Source organism: Rhodnius prolixus, unplaced genomic scaffold (genome assembly GCF_049639745.1).
Source record: "Rhodnius prolixus isolate KJV_2025 unplaced genomic scaffold, Rpr scaffold_7, whole genome shotgun sequence".
NCBI classification, from domain to species: Eukaryota; Metazoa; Arthropoda; class Insecta; order Hemiptera; family Reduviidae; genus Rhodnius; species Rhodnius prolixus.
Window position 1 is genome coordinate 34392145 of NW_027411582.1, and position 14997 is coordinate 34407141.

Genomic DNA, 14997 nt, shown 5'->3' on the forward strand with positions numbered 1-14997 from the left:
TTAAGATACTGTTTGTTCATTTTCTGTTCTTTTGCTAAAAGAAAAACTATTTTTCATCACTTGTAATTATATGAAATTGTTCTGATTTGTAGTTTTCATTCTATTTTTAGAGGAAAGAAAACCTGTTCTTCGCGTATCATTATTTTCAGTCTCTCTGTTCATAACAAAAATATTCTCAAATTGAGCAATGCATCAAATCGATCGCAGACCCGAAATTGAAGCATAATGTAAAGAAGGATAAGATACGTTTTCCAGTACTGAGTATCTAACCACTTCGCCACCTCCTAGCCTCTTTATTTATTTATTTTATAGGCAAAACGCTTTTAAATCATCCTAATCTTATCAATAATAATGTTTATAACACAGATAAAAATGTTGTGTGGCTATGAGTTAAGATCACTGATTTTATCAGTCACAGTGCGCTTGGTTTTTGCTCCCATTTTTTTTGTGTGTAATATTTTGCTTTAAAAAAAAGATATGGTTTCATTTGTAGAGTATTATTTAATTTTATTTTTTTTTTGAACAGAATATTAAGTGCTCTTTTTTTGGCAGAATACTGAATACTTTTAGGTGCGGCCTAAAACTAAGGCAAAATGAAAAGTACATCCAAAATGTTATATCCTTTCATAAGGTTGTTTTTAACTATGCTAAATTGTTTATCTCTTCTTAATTATTAAATATAACCAATGCGATTGCCAAAAATATTTACTACATGTGGATTGGTCTATTGTATGTAAGTATCCATAAATTGTTTGAGAGAGACCAAGTATTTTTTGCAGTTTATTATTATTTTATAATTAGAAAAAATTGTGACTAGCAGGGGAAGAATTGAATCTTTATTTATAATTAGAACAGCTTTTGCCACCTTTGCTCTTCATCATTCTAATATGATTGTATGTTATTGTAAAGTAATTTATTGATGTTCTTTAGGAGTGAACTGGCTAGATTGGCTACAAAAAGAGGTGCACCAAATGTTGCCGTTAGAAGAAGAGAATTTGAAAGTAGAGCCGCAGATTGGAGGCATCAAAGGGAAAGTCGGTCTTTGGAGACGCCATCTTCAGGTACGCGTAGTCATTTTTTTAAATACCCTTCTTTAACGAAATCTCTCAGCCTTTGAGCAATTAATAGCTCATCTAGTTATTTAAAAGCTTTTTGTTTGACCATACAAAGAAACAACTTTGGTGGATCTTTTCAAGGCTTTATCGGATGGCAGAATCAGTTTGCAAACTTTATAATTAAAGCTTGCTGTTAAAAAAAATAAATAAATAAAATAAATTATACTAGAATCAAAAATTTTATTGTTACACTCTCTCGTTTCCAATGATTTCTTTTATTACTGCTCAGCTTTCGAGTATTATATTATGATGAGCATTTACTACCTTTACTGATAAGTTTAATTTTTTAATTATGTTATAGTTTTCTTACTGTAAATCCGTTGTTCGCTAGTCATCAGGTACTAATAAAATTGTAAAAATAGGGCGCCTAAAACGGAGCCTATCCAATTTAGTCTGACTAAAGCTCAGGATTGTCTCCTTCATGGATGATCCGAGCGTTAGATGTTTAAGGGTCCTACAGCCTGTAAGAAAAATGAATCTTGCCCTGGTCTTAAATTGATTGCCAGTCATTTTACTACTTCAGCCTTCTGCTTGCTAAAGCAACGTTTAAGCGTGTCCAGCAATACAGTCTCTTCTCCTTTTTTTTTTGAAGTACTCTGCTCTCCTTTCTCTCAACGGTTTCAAGGTAACCATGATGCTGAGCCTTAATTTCGGCTTTAGTCCTACAAAGATCCCTCAGCAGCTGCTTCCGCTCAAATACTGTGACCTGGCTTTTAAAATCGGATCTAATAAGCGTTTTACGCTGGATACGAGTTAACTTACGCTTTAAACTCGACTTAGAGCCTGGTGGGATGCATCTGCAAATAGAAACAGCATCGTTTTGCAGTCTTGTTTGCCTAGATGAATGAAAATTTTGATATACTATGCAAGAAAAATACTCTTCTCAGAAACAAGTGTTGTATAAGCCTAATGGCGATTCTCTTACACATGCTCATTCGCACCGTGCACTTCTAGTCCAAAAAAAAGGAAGGTTTTTTCTGAAACTCATTAGTCTATTACATTAGTTTGTTTAAAAACTTGCCTTGCCAATCTATACTATGTGCTACATAAATATTATGTTCTCCATGATATTATGTATCCATGATAAAACCTCTTCTCTGGCTTAGCACATGCGTTCGACAGAGAACACGGCAGGTGGTGGTCACTTGACGGGGGAACTTCAGCGCATCCTTACCGTGATCGCACAAGTTAGTTGTGCTCCAGCGCTTAAGCTGAGCTTCTTTCTTTCTTTTTTTTTTTAAAAAAAGTTTATAGTTTCAATTTTAGACGCATTTATTTTATTTAGTTTTATTTTGTATCATAGCCAAAAAAGTATGCATGGTTTATATCTTAAGCATGTTTTTATTCTGTAAACTATTGGGTGATGCATAAATTCATGGTGCTTAAAAAAATATCCCAAATTCTACTATGATCACGTAGTAGTATTCTAGTATGATTTTTGCTATTTTATTCACGATTGAGACCCGACGATTTTGAAGATGTAGAAAATTTCTGTCTTCAAAAATAATAATAATTTTAGTTTTGCTGAAAAATAATCATCGAGACAATTTTGGAAACCATTCTCATGGTTGAAGGCCCAGCCGTTAGGAGTTTTTCGGCTAGAGAGCGGAAATGGTAATTGAAAGAGCGACACTGCGAGCTTTGTTTTGAAATGGATCTTGCAAAGCTTGTGCTGGAATGACTAATTTAGTTATGTTTGTGCATTTTTAGGGTAATCCCAAACATTGGGTCCGAATTGGATGTTTCTAGTGGACTTGTCTTCTTTCTTTTTATTTGGTTGAATACCCAAAGAATTCTCAAAACGGTAGCGTTATACGATCGAAGATCCCAATACCTAGGACACTAATGAAGTGCCACCTAGTACAAAATTTTGTAAACGAATCTTGACGGCAGTATCACCACGGAAATCTTGGGTGAAGACCCTATAATGTCAAAATTCCCTCCTCCTCTCTTGATTTTCTCCAAGTACAAATTTATCGCGTAATAATATTGGCTAGGCAGAGAATGAATCCCTTGTTAAACTCTAACAAGATGTCTTTTTTTTATGTTGGTACTTCGGTTTGATAATTCTTTCTTCTTTAGCTGCAAGTAGTTAAACTATTAGACAATATGATTTAGCTAGACAAAACGAACTTAGTAGCTACGTTTTCTTAGTTACCTTCACTGTCAACATCATTCTGCAAAACAGTACTTAAACTAGTTTGGACTAATTTATGCTTTAACCCAACACAAAAATGAATTTATCTCGCCATCACTTCAATTCAGAATATATTCAGTACTCAATTCAATTCATAACTTGACATTAGCTTTAAAAGCTACGGGTGCTACAGCAAACTTTGTTTCAGCATATCTGCTACACTGTTATTTTAATAATGCTTCTCGAACTTAATCTGACTTTATATTGTAGATGATTAAACCATTTACCGACATAATTATCTGGAATTTAGAGACAGATTAATTTATAGATAATGTAGAATGATTTAGAGAAAGTAATAAATAGATTATAGCGATGCTTTTTCTTTCTTGATTTTTGTTTTTTAAATAACTTTTTTAAAGCTTTTTTTTTTAATATAAACTTTTCGTGCAGGTTCTCTATCGCCAACGCCACCCATATCCGGCAATAGGATAATTCCAGTCGGCAGTACCAAACTACATTGCGACCCTCCAAAGGATTATCATGATACTTCTGGTAATCATTTTCTATAATAATTGAAAACAAATGTTAATTATGGTGAAGATTGTTAGTGGAGAGGGAGTTTAGAAAGAGATTAATTTATTTTGTCTGCATGAAAGATAGATAAGATTATTTAATAGGATGAAAAAATAATTGCCATTTCAGTCGTGATACATTTATTCTGCCGAGCTTTCGACTAAGAGGGACTAGGTCCATCTTCAGGGCTTGTCAGATCCATGAACAGACAAGACAGAAGACACACCAACCCTGTAATGTAAAAATATTACTTTGAAAAACTAGCCCTGAAGATGGACCTAGTCCCTAGGGATCGAAAGGTCGGCAGAATAAATGTATCACGACTGAAATGGCAATTATTTTTTCATCATATTAAAACTATGAATCAGTCACCAAAAATAATGAACAACAATAAGATTATTTAGTTTAAATTTTGAAAGTTTTTAGCGCATCTTTAGGGATGTACTCTTCACAGGTAAATCGGAGAACTGGATGCAGTCTAGAGATTGTTTGAGAATGTTCATTAGGAGTTTTTAGAATGAGAATACTTGATTCTCTGAAAGAAAGTTCAGGATCTTCAAACTTCTCCCCCAAAAAAAACTTTTTTTAAATGACTCTATTGTTTATTGAGGTCATTAACGTTTTAAGGGATTATAGGCAGTCAAAGGCGCCAAAAAAGTCATTTTTTCAAAGTTTTTTGGGGGAAAAACGTGTTTACTTTTTTATTCGGGTACTTTTGCGTCATATCAGTCCATGTTTAAAGAATTTATCGTAATTTTTTCGTTACAAATTAATAATAATTGTACTAATGGCGAATATTTTAATGCAACACGTCAAAAAAATGCAATCCTCTCGTGGACATGATATCTTGAGACTGGGTCATCTGAATTCAAAATTTCGAAAAGATTTCGTTAGTAGATGACTTTATCCTCGTACTTGACCGAAGGATTTAGAAAAAAATTTAATTTTTAATTTTTTGGGACAACTTTAAAGTTTGATTCACGATTTTCACTAAAAAAAAAATTGACCATTTTATGTTTGTAAAACAAGTTCTATTCATTGAAAAAAAAAAAAAATCAATCGTCCAAATACGATTTTAATATGTGTAATAGAAATACGTAAAATTTCAAAAAGATCGGTGCAGTAGATTTTGGGATATCGTGTCCACCGACTTTGAAAACGTAGTTTTGAGAAAAACGCGTTTAAAGTTTTCAGGCGGTTAAAGGTTTGCGAATAAAACCTGGATAATCTTTTTTTCAACTTACACAGTGTCATCGATTCCAGGCTCATAAAATAAGTCCTCCATGTCTTCTAAAATGTCTCAAGTTTTCCGATTTCTGCTGTCTGCATAGGATTCTTGCCTCCCGCGTAGCAAATTGAGCTCTGTGCTCAGCGATGGTAATTCGAACGGTCGGGGCTTGTATACACTTTCACTCTTACAATTTTGCTCGGATCGACTTGAAATTTTAGGACAACATTCCTGAGATACTATACTTTAATATAAAAAAAAATCGATTTTTTCAAATTTCTGACTGCCTATAACCCCTTAAAGAAAACGTCCATAACCTGTAAAGAGTGAAATCTGTGGAAGCACTCTCACATAAATTCTTTGTTGTTTTTTTTTTAAATTATTGAAAAGGATTGATTTAGCTTTTACTTTTAGTAAGTTTGATTGTTAATTTAATATTTTATTTCCACAAATAAAATGATTTTGAAACATTAATCTCGTTTGTCTGCCTGCCATTACAGCGGCTGAAACAAAAGCACCTTCCAATCGTCCAAGATCGAATTCAGTGGAAACAATACCAGCTGGTCGAATGTCGCCACGTAGCGTTAGTAGCGATCCACCTCAGCAAAGGCATAAAGCTGTCCGTCAAGATTCATATCTGGCTGCTGTAAACAAGCCAGTTTCCCATCATCATGTACACCATCAACAGTCGCTGCCTCAGCAAGGTATTTAATAATTTACTAAGTAAAATTTTCTTGTTTTTTTTTTAACTTTTTTGTAAAATAATATTTTATAAAAAATATTAAAACAAAGAATCTTATTTTTTGCTTTGTTTTTGTTTTACGAATTAAAAAAGTGTTGCTTATTTTTTGAAAAATAGTATTTTTTTTTAAATTTCATTTTGAAATTTAATTTTTGAGCAGTAAGTAAACAATGCTTTTTTCAAATTTGCAAAGTTTTTTTTTTATAATTATTTTTAAATGCTTAATTTTGTTGGGCGATGTTGGTGATGAGATTTTATTTTTAGCACCCCAAATTTTTGGGAGATTTTTTGAAAACGTATTAAAATATAGCACCAAAGCACACTTTTGTAGATAAATACATTTTTTTTTCTGCTTGGATGTATATATTTTTATGTGCTGTTTTTTTAAAATGCATTTAATTTATTACAGCTCCTCTAAACGGAGAATTTGATATTATCATGAATAATATTATTTTTAAATTTAATTGCAGGCTCACTAACTTAATGCAATAAATATCAGCTTCTTTATTTATATTATTATTATTATTATTTATTTTTATTTTATTTATTTTTTTGTGATATTTAACTTGATCTTTAACTGAAAACAACAGAAACACTTCGAAACCCTTTGTTTAAGCCGTGAATTTTGAACAGTTTCAAATAAATTGCTGAATGTTATTAGAATGTTTTGAATACGAAACCTAAGTAGTTGTCAAAATGGAAAATTAAACCTTTTTATACGCACCTATCCCGAATATTTATACGGAAGGTAGTCCTGGGAAATATAAAATCTTTTTGTTGTTCATTCTTTTTGGTGACTGATTCATAGTTTCTCAATAGGATGAAATAATAATTGCCAGTTTCAGTCGTGATACATTTATTCTGCCGAGCTTTCGATCCCTAGGGACTAGGTCCATCTTCAGGGCTAGTTTACAAAGTAATATTTTTACATTACAGGGTTGGTGTGTCTTCTCTGTCTCTGTAGAGTCCATGAACAGGCAAGACAGAAGACACACCAACCCTGTAATGTAAAAATATTACTTTGTAAACTAGCCCTGAAGATGGACCTAGTCCCTAGGGATCGAAAGCTCGGCAGAATAAATGTATCAATGGCAATTATTTTTCCATCCTATTAAATCTTTTTTTTTAATTTAAACTGTTGTCATTCTAAAGAAACTAAATATGAATTAATTATAATTGAAGAGAAATAATCCCACTCTTTAATTACTAATAAATCTAATGATTTTAAATCCTTTCTTGCTGGTTGAAGGGTTTCGCTTTCATTCATTGATAAATTTTGAGGAAATTTCTAGTAAGAAGGGTGACGATTTAGTTCGTGATAGTTTTAAATTAGGCAGACTTGATAGTGCAATCCGTAATTGACATTCGTCTTTAGCTTTTACATAGTTTCTTACAGACTTCCAAATAGTACTCAAAATATTTCTTGAAAATCCCCCCTCCCCCCCAAAAAAAGAGTGCAGGATAAAAAAATCTACTTGCGTTTGATGGTTATCAGCGATTTCATTTTGAATACTTGCAAAATAACATTTCAAACACACAATACAATCATAAGCGATACTGATTTTAAGCGCAATCATCCACGACTGAAGAGAAGAAGAAAAAGAAAAAGTACTCCAACTGCACGGGAGATGAAACAGGAAGTGATAAAAGGAAAGAAGCGCCACAAGCACCTAGAATCAAAGTGGAAGCCCCATCGCCGAAGAAAAAACCAGAAAGACCGAATAGGCTAGATCTGGTGACCACGAACAGACCAGCGGTTCGGCTGCACAACAACAGAGGTGAACATTATAAAAAAAAAAAACAAAACACAGAAATCATCAAAAACAAAAATATTCCAACAAAAAAAACCTGTGGTACTGTGGTCCAACCTTACAAAACCTTGTTTCGTCTTACTTTACCTCCGTCTTTCGTCTTATAATTTATAACCTCCCTTGTTACTAATATTATTGTGGCATAAGCAGGATTGTTTATTAATGTGGGTTTTTTAATTTATTTGAAACCTTCCCTTGTGGTTTATGTTTCAGCAAAAAGTGGACATATATTTATCTATTACTAAAATACGTTGATTAATTCCATTCAGAAGCAATTTAAACCAGGAACTAATCTAATTTATTTTTGAATTGACATATACAGTGATCAAAAAAAGTATTCTTACACGTAAGTTTTCTTACTTTATCTACTGAACTTTTGTTTCTAGGATGACTATTTCTTCAGCACTGAAATCGAAGATAGTAACAATGAATTTAATACTCTCATTTTCTTTTATAAACATAAAGAATTCAGTAAAAAGCAGAAAAATAATTTATTGTTTGCAAAATAAGTATTCAAACACTCAGTCTGGAATGTTAACGCAAAACGTAAAGACCTAATATTTTGTAAGCAATCCCTTTGCATTTGTTATTGCTTGGCATAGATTCCACCAGGTTTTAGTGTCCCTTGAGATGTGATTTCTTTAAATTGGTTATGAGCTCTTTTCTGTAAGAACATTTCAATTTTCGAATTTTTCACTACAAAAAAAAAAGACCATAAATTTTCAATAGGGTTTTATTTTTCTGCTTTTTAATCAATTCTTTATGTTTATAAAAGAAAATGAGAGCATTAAATTCATTGCTACTATCTTCGATTTCAGTGCTGAAGAAATAGTCATCCTAGAAACAAAAGTTCAGTAGATAAAGCAAGAAAACTTAATGTATGAATACTTTCTTTGACTACTGTAAATAAATTTGTAATTTTTGTATAAATTTATTTTTAATAGGCCATTGAACTATACAAGTTTACTCTCAAAGGATTTACCAAATATTGGTGAACTAAATATTGGTATTCTATTGGGTTGAAGCGTATAAAATTCGTGCCATATTTTTTAATGATTTTATTTCTCTATTTTGTAAAACAATCCTTATAATTGCCCAAAATCAATTTAAGAACGGTCTTTAAAGGAACTGAAGCAGTACGAGAATGTTCTCATCGGGTGCATTTATGCTATGTCTTCGAAACTATTAGTCACCCACCCTCACTTTTAGGGAAATCTTAATTTAAAAAAAAAAAAAAAAAAAAAAAAAAAAAAAAATAGCCTCGATTTAATTGTTTATGCCACATTTTATAATAGCATCATGTTTTCACGTTGATGTTTTTTATTGACTTAGCAAAATTTTGTTACACGTATTGAAAAAGAATTTTTTGTTAGCATTTTGCGGGAGATTAAGATTTACTATTGGAAAATATTGGAGCGAAATAAACCAAATCATAGGAGTATCGTGGTTTTTTTTCCGAGAGAATGCAGTTTGGATATTGGCTGAATTATTAAATGGTATTTAAAAAAAGAAATCTAAAAATTTCTTTGATCCCCCCTATAGAGAACGAAATTCAAAAATTATTGCTGCTGCCTCATCTAGATTATTTCTCGTAGACATTTATTTATACCTTCCAAGGCGCCAAGGTCCTGCGAAGCTAATATGTATTGTGGTACTGGGTTCGATTCCCGGTCTTAGGCCTTGGATTTTATTTAATGGTTAATATGAGAAATTTGCAGTAAAGTATGTTAGGCTAGTCGTCTCCGGTCCACCGACACTTAGTAAATGGTAGTTGGACGTTAAGCCCCGCCTAGAAAAATAGGCGATTACTTTACTGTACTTACTTTACTTTATTTATTCCTTCCATCAGCTGTTTTGTAAAGGACAATATTTACAAGTAAGAAAGTCTCATCTTCAAAAAAATCTATGCAACTTACTAAAAACTATAATATTGCTAAGTCAATAAGCATCTTAAATTTATGATTAACCAAAAAAACTAAACATACATATTTTTTAGCATTTTAACCATAGCACTTGTAACATTTCTGCTTTTTATAACATGCAGAACTTTATTTAACCAAAGCATTAACTGCTTCCTTTTTTTCTTTTTTTGGTGAAAATTGTGAAACCAATAAATTTGTGTAAACAATTATATATGTGTGTATTAAATTTATTTATTTTAAAGAAACCAATTATTTGTTATCTTAAAATTACTAATTATTTGTCTTAACTGTATTTATGTTTGCCTTATTTGGAGTGTGATTTTTTTTTTTTTTTTTCAAATTAGCTCTATAATATCAGAATTTTACCAAAATTTGTGTTTTTAGTTTGTAAAACTATTTTGGTTCCATTATAAAGATATATCTTTTGTTGGTATTTGTAAGGGTTAAATTGGAAAATGATTCGACTTAAACTATTCCTGAACTACCGTGTTTGCGTACCATTATTAGGCTTCCAAGGATGGGAAACCTTCACGGTTACAATCCTTATGTCTTGAGCTTGAGCTGTTTTCGGCAGACTAAAATGCTAATTGTGGTATCCAGTTTGGATAGACAGCTTGGTCTGGATAGACTACCTCTTGTTATTTGAGAATTTTCAGTAAATGCTAAATCCTTCGGAGCTATTACTAATATATGAGTCATTTCCATGGTTCTGTTATTAAAATTATAACCAGTTCCAACTTTGGTAAAAAATGTGAGTAGGATTTAGTCAGTCAAAAATAAATAAATTGAGCAAAATCACATTGATTTATTTATTTATTTTTTTTCTTTATAAAGCTTTTTTGTACGACTCTGTTTTGTCTTCTCACTTTGCCTTTGCCTTGCATGTATTTTGTTTGTTTCATGTACATTTAAATTATTTTATATGAAATAATCATTATTAAGCTAAAGCCCTAAATTTTTTTTTACATTTTTTTTTTTATAAAAGTATTAATTTTAGTTATTTCATTGATATTGTCTTATGTAAAATCGGAGCAAATTTAGAGTTCAAAGAGAAATTTGTTAATTTAGAGATCATAATAAAGATGATTGTTTAGCAGTTAGTTATTAGAGAGAGATGATTAATTAAGTAGACTTTAGATTCACAAAAATAAATATTAATAATTTCGAGGCACCTATTTAGATTAATTTATAATATAGAATTCTTTCAATTTTAATATTTAATATTTTTTTACTTCTTTACAGCTGGAAGCCCAAGCCCAATAGGAACTCCAGATTCAGAGACTAAATCACCTCAGGAAAGTTCTCCTGGATTAGACTCAGTCGTCAGAAGAAGTAAACCATTGCTTGAAGATCAGGGTTAGTTTTATAAGAATATCAATAATGAAACTAGAAATATTCAGAAATAGCTGTACATGAACAGCGCGAATATTGTGAGTTTCTCAACCATGCTATGGCGCACTATTCTTTCAGGAAGCTAAGGTTTTTGCAATGAAGACATTTTCTGTTACTTCTCATAGATTTTCTTGAGGGTATAAGTTTAAGCAATAAACGTTCATTCTGTTTTCTGTTCATTGTTAGTTGCAGTTGTTGCACCTAGAAGATAAACAACACAGGGCTTTAATCTACTATTATGGATTATAACTAATCAATTGGAACTGGTAATGCCTAGCGCTTATCCTTACTGTTCACTGTTGTTTTCTCTTCTTCATAACACGATTCCGAGTCCCTTGAGAGCTCCTTGGGACCGCATTCTGGCGAAGCGGAACTGCTATCCCTGTGTCCAGGAACCCTGGCGATATTAAATTATGGAATCAGTTCTCTCGCTAGCCTATACTCAATGCCACTTTAGCTTTGAGCAGAATTCATAAGACTTGATAGCGTATAAGGTCACTTGGGAGATGACGACTCTTCTTATAAACTATCCCTCTGCTTTCGATCTAAGCATTACCAGTAAATATTGCCAATAGCTTTGTCTACGTGATAAGCTTACAATAAAGAGCTTGAAATGGACTACAGTTTACTCATTGGGTTCTCTGAAACCAAGTACTAGTTGTAAACCTCCTTAACAGTTTTCTATAAGAATTATGAGAGAATTAGAGGTTATGTAAGTTATGCAGTACATATTGTTGTAAGGAAAGTAGAAAACTCGCCGAAATGTTAAACCTCTTTGTTTTTTTGAGTCCATTTCACACCATGGATAAATTATAACTCATAAAATTTCCTATTTTTTTTTTTTTGTATAATCATTTCAGGATCTGAAGACGAACGAGCCACTCGACGCGTATCATATTTGAAAGCGACCTGGGGCGACCGGATACATGTCGACTCAGATCTCGAACTCAGTGATAATGAACCACTTCCATCTCCACATAGGAGGTATGTTTGCCAAATCAAATATATTATTTGGATAAGTTTTCAATGTATGAATTCCTTTATTCTTTAATAATATTCGTTCAATAATGATAAGTTGTTAAACACACTGCATTACATATTTATTCCTGTTGTAAATTACATTTAATTATTTTTTAAAAAACCAGTTAAATGCACTCAATTCTGCGCTCACATTGGAACTGTTCCATTTTTTTTTTAATCAATTCTGTTTTTCATTACATTGTCTCTTGTACCTGATATATGTTCCTTTTGTTAATTATTTACACTGTTCTTTCTTCTTGTATATTGCGTGTTTTACACCCAATTTTATACACAAATACATGTTTAAATACACTAAGTTTATTATGATTGTATAAGTTTGTGTTATTATAAAGGATATGTCTGGTTTGAAACAAAATTATGATATTTAAATTGTTATGAATTCTATGTATCAGCTGTTTCATGCGTGAATACATATTGTACATGTCTATACCGGCAGATTTATGAATTTGAGCACAGTTAAAAATGTGTTTTTAAGTACTTCAAAACATTCTTTGGCCGTATTAAAAGGAAGTCACATAAAAATAATGAATTTCATTAAACAGTTTCAACATAATGTTTCCTTTTTAAACTCAATTTCGAAAATCTGACAAGATCTTTATACTTTCTCATGTGGAGTAAATAAAAGTAGAAAAGATTATCCTCCATTAGGAAAATAATATCATCGTACATTGTTGTTCATTATTTTTGGTGACTGAGTCATAGTTTCAATAGGATGAAAAAAAGTAATTGCCATTTCAGTCGAGATACATTTATTCTGCCGAGCTTTCGACTTAGAGAGACTAGGTCCATCTTCAGGGCTTGTCAGGTCCATGAACAGACAAGACAGAAGACACACTGTAATGTAAAAATATTACTTTGTAAACTAGCCCTGAAGATGACCTAGTCCCTAGGTCGAAAGCTCAGTAGAATAAATGTATCATGACTGAAAACTAGCATTTATTTTTTCATCCTATTGAAACTATGAATCAGTCACCAAAAATAATGAACAACAATATACAAGACGAAAGCCAATCGAACCAAGAGTCCATGAACAGACAAGACAGAAGACACACCAACCCTGTTGTAATGTAAAAATATTACTTTGTAAACTAGCCCTGAAGATGAGCTTAGTCCCTAGGTCGAAAGCTCAGTAGAATAAATGTATCATGACTGAAAACTAGCATTTATTTTTTCATCCTATTGAAACTATGAATCAGTCACCAAAAATAATGAACAACAATATACAAGACGAAAGCCAATCGAACCAAGAGTCCATGAACAGACAAGACAGAAGACACACCAACCCTGTTGTAATGTAAAAATATTACTTTGTAAACTAGCCCTGAAGATGACCTAGTCCCTAGGTCGAAAGCTCAGTAGAATAAATGTATCATGACTGAAAACTAGCATTTATTTTTTCATCCTATTGAAACTATGAATCAGTCACCAAAAATAATGAACAACAATATACAAGACGAAAGCCAATCGAACCAAGAGTCCATGAACAGACAAGACAGAAGACACACCAACCCTGTTGTAATGTAAAAATATTACTTTGTAAACTAGCCCTGAAGATGAGCTTAGTCCCTATGTCGAAAGCTCGGCAGAATAAAATGTATCACGACTGAAATGGCAATTATTTTTTTTCATCCTATCATCGTACATGTTGTTCACATCTTTTACTAAAGGAAATGACTTTTCTCTTGAACCAGACATATCTAAAATAAAAGAAATATTTTTGAGGATTTTGGTGAACGGTTTTTATTGAAGCTAGTGGTTGGTTGTTCTACCAAAAAAAAAAAAATGATACTGTTGTCTCAGGGGCGTACGGAAGTGGCGTCCTCCTTTGTTTCCAGACGACATACAGAGGATCGTCCGACTGTTCGAACCACTGCCTACCATCGTTGATGCACCTTGGTCTGTTCACACCTCTAATTTACGCCCTCTGTTGCTGTGTATAATATTTTTTTGTTTTATTTATTTTCAATTTTACTACACCTGCGCTGCTATTTTAACAATAAATTCTGTTCCGTTTTTTTCACTTCTGCTGCCTTCACTTTGTGAATTCTTTCTAGATTACACTTTTCTAGAATGTTCCCTGCTTTTATTTATTTTTTTAAAAAAATTACACAATCAGCTAGTTTAAATTACCTTACCATAAATTTCTTAGGTTTGTGACTTCTAATGTCATTATTTTAATTTAATTTTCATAATTTTTTTTCACTACCTGATACGCACTGATAAGCTCATCATCACCAATGGCATGGATCATTCCTAAATATTGACTAAAAAATTTAGCCCTGCAAATTCTTTAATTTTTATCCTATCACTTGAGGTTCTTCGCTAACTTGATGTCACTCTCTATTCATCAACAAAATAGTTACTTCTGTTTTAGCTTATACCTAGTTAATAATACCAATAAAATTTATTATTTATGTAACAAAAAATGAAAAACAGAGATGTTTTCTTATAAGTAGCTGTACTAATATGTTAACGAACGTATCTTAATATGTATTAATTAAAATTTATGGACAGTGGTGATTATTTTTATGCAAATTCTAATAATGCTAGTGTTTAATTAATCAAGCATTTATTTAAATTACCACTTTTCATATTTATCATGATCAATAAAAAATAGATATTAAAATGGATTAATCGGTAAAATTTTAGGACTTAGTATTTGTAGCTAATAATTTTCTTCCATAACCCATTTATTAACCGAGGTGTCTGTGGATTTAATTTTATTATTAATTATGTTCAAATTTTTACAATGTTAGTATTTTAAATGAAATTGTTAATGGGTTTACTTCTTAATATAAACGTTTAATGTCTTTCTAGATTTATCCATTAAATTGGATGTACAAATAAGAAAAGTTCATCATTGTTTCAAGTTCTAGTAAAATCAATAGTGAAGATTGTCAAATAATTTTGTGAAGTCCCCGCGTATTCCAGAAAATCGTAACTGAGATAATTTCACAGAGGGAAATTGAGCTAATCCTTTAGACAGAGAGAGAAGCCTGTCCCAAATCCTCCCTGTAATTTGATGCTTAAAATGAA

General features: G+C 31.8%; 1 protein-coding gene across 12 annotated transcripts in view; it reads left to right on the top strand.

The window, feature by feature from the left end:
• Window positions 1–14997, top strand: part of RhoGAP19D (Rho GTPase activating protein at 19D) — a 270087-nt gene that overhangs the window by 198044 nt on the left and 57046 nt on the right. For 7 of the 12 annotated variants that reach the window (XR_012454373.1, XM_074115154.1, XM_074115153.1 and 4 more), the window contains 8 exons: window positions 931–1061; window positions 2222–2302; window positions 3703–3804; window positions 5554–5757; window positions 7364–7573; window positions 10771–10884; window positions 11781–11904; window positions 13762–13857. Coding sequence is in view for 11 of the 12 variants with exons in the window: in XM_074115154.1 (XP_073971255.1) it covers window positions 931–1061; window positions 2222–2302; window positions 3703–3804; window positions 5554–5757; window positions 7364–7573; window positions 10771–10884; window positions 11781–11904; window positions 13762–13857 (1062 nt within the window). In the remaining variant the exon portion in view is untranslated. The remainder of the gene's footprint in view (window positions 1–930; window positions 1062–2221; window positions 2303–3702; window positions 3805–5553; window positions 5758–7363; window positions 7574–10770; window positions 10885–11780; window positions 11905–13761; window positions 13858–14997) is intronic. The other 5 variants (XM_074115158.1, XM_074115156.1, XM_074115155.1 and 2 more) reach the window with 5 other exon arrangements.